Genomic DNA, 7,728 nt, shown 5'->3' with positions numbered 1-7,728 from the left:
TACACTACCAGTCAAATTTCAGAATAAATTTTTTTCTATTTCTGAAAGAAGTCTCTTATGCTCACCAAGACTGCATTCATTTGATCAAAACATAGTAGAACAGTAAAATTGTGAAATATTATTATAATTTAAATATTATTATATTAAATATTATTATGATAATTATAATTATATTATTATATTTTGCTGTTTAACAGTTTAAACAAAAAAATGCTTACACACAGTTTTCTAAACATTGGCTCCATTTCTAAAAACTCTACACACAAAACCACGAAACACACACACAACATGCAAAATGTCACACGTATTGCAAAAGCAAACACATCATTTAAAACTATTTTAAAACTAAAAACTTTATTTAAAACTATTCTTCTAAAAATGTTATTTTTGCATAGTAACTGTACACACAAACAAAATAATTAGCTACATACACACCAAACTACACACAGATTTGAAAAATGTAAAGCACAAGTCTCATGTGTCTTTTGCTTGTTCAATGTGCAGTGGACAGAAATTTTGTCATAACACTCGCACATACATGCATATGCACATATACACTGTATATACAGTATATATACTGTATGTACAACTGATGAATTTTACACAGTTGTGCAACTGAACTGACTTGAGCTGTATAATGACACTATTAATTGTTATAGCTGCTATTGTGAAACTGCTGTAAAACAATCTATATTTTATAAAGCGTTTTATAAATAATGTTGACTTTCTGACTTGGCTTGTATGCATATTGAGTGTGTGTATATATATATATATATATATATATATATATATATATATATCGCATGCTGTATATAATTATATATGGTTTGATTTGACCCCTTAATGTCACAAGTGTCGCTGGTATTGTATCAATATAATTATTTTTTTCCCATGCACCTTGTTGATTGTGTGAAGTTGCAACAGAACTATCATACAACCTATAATTATATATGTACTGTACATATATATATACACACACACACACATACATAGTATATAATCATACACACACACATATATACAGTATCTCACATAAGTGAGTACACTTTTAGCATGGTGATGGATATGACAATGATAATGTATTTGGTCTTGGCGGAATAGATCTGCTGCTGAATTGCTGCTGCTGTTGGTTATTGCTGTAGTTGTAGATTATTGCTGCTGCTGCAAGCAAGTACAGGAACTTGCTACTGCCAATGCATACGGCGATACGGTGCCATGAGTATTTAAGACATACTGCTGCTGCACGAATAGCATATAAAATAACCCCGTAGCAGATCTATACAGGTGGAGCTGGGGAAGGTGGAGGGTTTCAGAGAAACTCTGAAAGCGTGCTGCAGGAATCTCTAGTGAATGCTAGCCAGCCATATAAATGCAAGGCAGTAAGCTCATTGGCTGCATATGCAGCATGAACCAATCAGCTTGTGCCAAGTCATTTAACTCTCTGAATAGCATCAGTTACGTTAACAACCCATCAGCCTGCGACATCTAGAGTTTCATGACTATACTCTATACATATATATATATATGTATATACAGTATATATACAATGTAAACAGAAATGCAAGGGGTAAAAATGATTTCTTTATTAAAACACTGAGTTTTATTTGTAGCTTGTAGTTTTGCAGACTTGGTCTAAAGATTAGGTATATGAGTGAAGAGTTTCACTGAGTGGGACTCAAGTACCACTTTTAGTATTTATAATTAATTATAACTAGTTATGATTAATTATTCATATTTCCCCATGAGCTGATTCGCTACATGTGTAAGCAATTTTTAAAAACTAATATATCTTAAAATGTAATTAATCATTCTAATATGCTGATTTGGTGCTCAAGAAACATTTCTTATCGATGTTGCAAACAGTTGTGCTGCTTAATATTTTGTGGAAATATATTTTAAATTTTTTCAGGTTTCTTTGAAAACAGAGTTTAAAGGAACAGCATTTATTATCATAGAAAACTTTTGTAACATTATAAATGTTTTTACTGTCAATTTTGACCAATTTAATGCATCCTTGCTGAATAAAAGTATTAATTTCATATTCTATTTGGACAAATAATGTAAAGACCATATGATACTGTACATAGTATTATACAGTACATCTATTGGGGAAATGAAATGCTCTTCCTTGCATGGGATGAGATGGTCCTGAGAAGGACATGGGCTACATTCCAAGTTTTACCGTTCCCAATTCCTGGATCTCACTCCTTTAAAGAACAGAAAGTGCAAGACGGCTCCTCTGGGAGTTCTAGGGTTGGGGGAATCAAGCTGTTCCAGAGAGTGGCTAGCAGAAGATGAGATGCAAAAGCACTTGCAGAGTCCTCCTTTGGACAGGTGCCCAAGCACACGGCTAATCAGAGCAGCAGACATCTTTCTGTGAAGTCTGGTGGCCATCAAAATGGTGCGACTCGGAGAGTGCTCCAAAGAGCAGAGATGGAGGGGAAATATTAGCCCCCCAACAGGCTGTCTCTGTTTGACTGATCTGTATAGGTGTAGCATATGTGTGAGGTCACGGAGGTGAAGCTCTTGATGAAGTGAGCCTGGTGTGATCTCTTAAAGATGGCATGAAACCATGAGAAATCTCTGATCAGTCCAATCAAGTGTCTTTCCAGTTTTTAATAAACTCTGTGTGGTGTAATTATTCCTGCTTTTATGTATTCAGCAACTTTCAACTGATGTCGTTTGATATTTGTGCCTTCATGGGATCATAATTGAGCTGTTATTCGTGCTGCATATTGACCAATTTAGTTCAAAGAATGCACCCTAAAACTTGCAGTCAAGCTCGTTTTATAAACATGAACCCAAAATCACAGTGATTTGTGTGAAATACAATTTTATTTATACAATATAAAAATTTCAGACACAAGGGGAATGTAACATTTTGATTCCATCGCCTCTTGACAACTGCATTTTGCAAGTCTCAAGTGGGAAGAACAAGTAAAAATGTCTCTTCAGCGTACTCTCTCTGTACCCACAACACCCTATCCAATGTATCTAGCCCATGGTCCTTCTATTCTCGTGGCACAGGTGGGCTCTGTCTTTCTCAGTGTGACATTGCATAGATAGTGTCCAATGCCAAGTGCTCTTGCCCGGGAGCGATAGAGTTAAAATGGGTCTGACCGTGGGTTTGGGTATGACCGTATTGCTCTGCACCTGGTCGACTCCTACAGCAAAGCCCATCACAGTCTTTGTGGCGAAGGCGGACAGCTTTTCAGAGTTCCTGCTTCAAAGCCTGCAAAATCCAGTAAACTTAGCCACACAATCGACGGTGGCCAAAACAGCATCTGACGGTGGCCACAACAGCATCTGATGTGCCTTATTTGTTGACGGAGTGAGATCTATCGCAGAGGGTGCGCCTCGCTTGGCTTACAATGCAGTGACAACGTAAAGCCCCGTATTCGTGGATAGTTTATGGAGATGCTGGGTTTCTTCCAATATCTAATGCCAATTGTGACTTGAAACTAGGGCAGGCGACGGTGATGTTAGTTTTTCATTGTTGGTTGTTACACACTAGTTATCAATCATACATGTCAATCATACAAATATATTAGCTCTTAGTGTTAAACATGCTTGGGTTCAGTAGAACATTAATAAATCTTACACATAATTGTGTGTGTGTGTGTGTGTGTGTGTGTGTGTGTGTGTGTGTGTGTGTGTGTGCAGGAGAGTGTATGGTGGTTATACGCAAGGCGAGAGCTCCCTCTTTTTGCCAGTGTACCCAGTTTCTCCAGCTGATGACACACGCTAAAGAGCAGTGGGAGATACATGGACACTCTGTGCCATAATGAAAGCACGAGCAACCATCACATTTTTCAGGATTATTTTTTAATTATTTTGAATCACTGAACAGAAATACTCAAAACATATACTTTTGGAAAGTAATAATAATAATAATAAGAAGAAGAAGAATACACTTATTATTTGTGAGGGAAATTTGATCAGTAATTTTATTAAAATTATTTTTATATTTTCATTTCCAAGGACATTTACCACCATGATATGATGTGTTGTTATTTATATAAATTAATATTATGTACACATTCATTTTAGTTGTATTATTATTATGTATTGTAATATTTTAAAGGGAATTAAATATTTGTGGACCAGTAACGTAAGAGCCATTTTGAGAAAAAGCCATGATGATTGATGTCTGGACTATTGATGTCATACAGGACTATTATACATTTTTGGGGGGATAAAGGTTAAAGGTTCCACCTTTAAATATGTATTTTTATTTTTAGATATTTATTTTTAAGCGACATCTTTGCCACCCTTATGTGTTTAAAAAGGCACAAAATGCATGCGTTAATAATGATAATAATAATAATAATTTTTATTGTTGTTGTTGTTTCTAATAATTTAATGAATGTAATATTAATTATAATACTAAAACATGAATTACTAAGAATGGATGAACGAACCAATCACTTAATTAATCAAATCTTCCCCCGTCCTTTTTTTTTTCTTCTAGGGACGCTGTATAAATTTCAATCGGGTGCAGCATCAACAGACGACAGCATCCCATCTCTGAAATACTTTGACTTCCAAGTAAATCAGATGGAACAACAGAAAAAAGCATAATTTTCTTGAGATGACATAGCTTATCATTGGCCACTTTAGAGTATCTTGTTTCAGCTCTTACAAGTATTGGCTTTCCAAAACTTATAATTTTGATATCTCTCAAGCTACTGAATGGCAAGCGGACGACTAAATAGATTAACAAAAAAAAAACTGTCTGATTTTGCAGCTGATCTGGTTAGCTTTAATGCACAGTAAAGGCTTTTTCGTGTCCTGACCATATTGGGCCTTCTGCGAAAAAAACAACAACAAAAAAACAAATCTTATGGACACAGACGGAGGCTATTTAAAAAAAAATAAAAAAATCAGAATGAGATGAGGCTCTTTGCCGTTGGCTGAGAAGTAGAACTAATCCCAGTAGGCTCATGGAGTGCAGAAGTACTTTGCCTCTTGGCAATGTCTCTTCACAAAAATCTCTCCAAGCCCACTATCATCGGATGCCTAGCGGGGCTCCTTTGACTGGAAGATCTTGTCATTTTAACACTGAGAAGTACACACGTATGACAAATTGTAGACAGAACGCCCTAAGGTATTAGACGCAGTAAGACTTTGCCCTTTAGTTTGCGAAGACACCTTTCTATCAATGCGAGGACAGCGCAGAGAAATTAATAGAGCGTTATTGCACCGCGAGACACCCTGTGTCCAAAGCTCTCTGGCAAGGTTTTGAGGGACAGATTTACTTCTGGTGACTGGTGCTTTCTCCCCATTTATTTGGCAGTCTGTTCTGTGCTCACTAATGCATAGACCTTCACAATTCAGAAACATGCCCCTCAGATAAAGGTTTTCATACATCAGGACAGCTGTCCACCCACTGGATGTCCAAACATTTTGTGCACAAGTTTTCTTGGCATAGGAATATCAAACTTTGATTGATCTTAAGGCAACCTTAGAGATTTATCTTTGGTATGAGGTTTGACCTCTCTAGACATTTTCTGTAGAAATTAAGAAGTTCCTCAGCTGTGCTAATGTGACACCCTCATCCGATATACTAGGATGATCAAACCGAAAGAGGCAATGGACAGATGAGTATTGTTCACATTGTTCCAGAAATTATCCACGTCGCACTCCCCCCTCCACTTGCACACAGAAAAGCGAGCAATATATATTTATTTTAGATTTCTTTCTAAAGAATCATGACGACGATCGAGAATGATGTCAGTGTCAGTGGAAACACTGTGGGGGAGGAAGGGGGCGGCAGCTGAAGAAAAAGGCTCGAACGATCCAGTCACTTTCGACACGTTACTTCAGATGTAAAATGGATATTCGAGTCGAAATCTGACAAAAGTGTGCCGGCTTTGACGGGAAGTGGTATAGACAATGACCAGTGGCTGGGTCAGTGGGATGTCTCAGTGCAAGCAGGGAAGCTTATCAAATGACACTAAAAATAAGTTCAACAACCATCAAGTTTGAGGGGGGAACAGAATGGGGCGCAGTGGCTCACATTCGGTGGGCATGCAAGTGTGCAAGATGGCAGGACCGTTGGGGGGAAAAAGCCCTCGTTTAATTATTTCTTTGTTTCTATCGTAATTGTAGGGACATTAATTATTACTCCCTTCCAGCCCCTCCCAAAAAATAAAAATAAAAAAGAACAGAATACATACATGGAAATGTTGAAACATTTAAAATCGTTCCCAGAGTGGCACTTACAAGTTAAGCGAATGCACTTCTTGGATAGTAGGTGAGTGTAATTTTCAGTCCTGTTTTTATGAAGATTTTTTTATGTCAGATCACAGGATGTCAATTAAGTGTTAGCAAAAATGTAATTAGGTTTTTACATGTTAGTTGCAATATGGCTTAATATTTTTACCAGTTCCTTACATGCTATGTATCCACTTCAACATCACCAGAGCACATCTGGGGCCTATTCTTCGTACGTCGCTAACTCAGTTAGCTGGATTTGATTGTTGACGATTTGGCATGATCTTGGATTGTTTGGTTTTTCGAAGCTCATCCCGGAGTTGCTGTCATAGCAACAGGTTCGTAAGCTTAAACCTGATCGGGAGCAGGCTTATTTCATGTAAAGAGGATTAGATTGCATCTTTTTAAGCAGAATTGATACTTAAAATCTGTCCGCTACCACCGCTACTTTATTACAAGAGTATCCTACTGATCCAGGGACAACAATTTAAAATAATAATAATTTAAAGATAATATAATAATGTTGTGTAGTCTTTAATACTATAGACACAGCCAGTTAATGCTGTCACGTAACAAATCTGTTCAAATATAAAATTAAATTAATTGCTAATTACTACATTGAAATAAAAATGTAAAGCCTGTACAAATTTTAGAAATCGTGAATATAAATAATTGGAAATCATGTAAAAAAATTAAAATAAAATAAAAACAGTGCACATTTCATTTATCTATTATAACATTTATGTAGTTTTGTTCGCTTGGCTGTTTCCTTATAAAAGTACAGAAATTTGTCAAGTTTTTCGTCAGGTGTTTTTTTTTATTATATGATGTCATTAAGTTGCTGTCTTGCCGCCAGCCAATCGCTGCATTGCTGATCTTGGTTTCGATTATCGATACATAGCCCCTTTTAAACCAACCCATGAACGCGCAATTATCTCAGATAACTCAATCCAGCCATACTAATCATCAACAACAGGTGCGTTTGAAGAACCGAATTAGCCAGATCCTGATTAGCACGATGATATCATCTTGGATGTGACATTTCATCTCGGATGTTATAGCGACGTACGAAGAACGGGCCCCTGCTTTGCTTTCTCTTTATTATTGTTTTTGCTTGTTTTATTTACATTTTATGTTACATTTTACATTGTTATATTTATATTTTCACTTAATTTGTGGTTCTTGTGTGTTTTTATATATTTTATATGGTTCATTAATGCATGGAGAGAAACTGCTTGTAAACTTTTCATATTTGTTTATCAAATTGAGTTTATTCTGTGTAATACTGAATTAAGCGCACCAGCTATAAAAATAATATTATTAATTTTTGTAAAAAAAATTTGTAAAAAAAAATGCACCTGTTTTAACTTTAACTTTTAACTTTTTTTTTAACTTTTTTTTTTAAATAGAAAAGATCACAGTTTTGATGTAGAAAATGGATAGAAAAACAAGGATTTATTTAGTTTTTAAGCAACTGATGCACTATTTGTTTGATGACAACTGTGCACTATT

The 7,728-nt window shown here is 35.9% G+C and overlaps 1 protein-coding gene across 1 annotated transcript in view; it reads left to right on the top strand.

Moving 5' to 3' along the window:
* Nucleotides 1–6,503, top strand: part of LOC107661223 (anthrax toxin receptor 2-like) — a 62,361-nt gene extending 55,858 nt beyond the window's left edge. Inside the window, exon 17 of the mRNA XM_016450722.1 lies at nt 4,472–6,503. Within this exon, the coding sequence (XP_016306208.1) occupies nt 4,472–4,531 (60 nt within the window). The 3' untranslated portion in view covers nt 4,532–6,503. The remainder of the gene's footprint in view (nt 1–4,471) is intronic.
* The last annotated feature ends 1,225 nt before the right edge of the window (nt 6,504–7,728 follow it).

Source organism: Sinocyclocheilus anshuiensis, unplaced genomic scaffold (genome assembly GCF_001515605.1).
Source record: "Sinocyclocheilus anshuiensis isolate Anshui unplaced genomic scaffold, SAMN03320099.WGS_v1.1 scaffold1365, whole genome shotgun sequence".
NCBI classification, from domain to species: domain Eukaryota; kingdom Metazoa; phylum Chordata; class Actinopteri; order Cypriniformes; family Cyprinidae; genus Sinocyclocheilus; species Sinocyclocheilus anshuiensis.
Note: the sequence above shows the minus strand (reverse complement) of the source record. Positions and strands in the feature narration are given on the sequence as shown.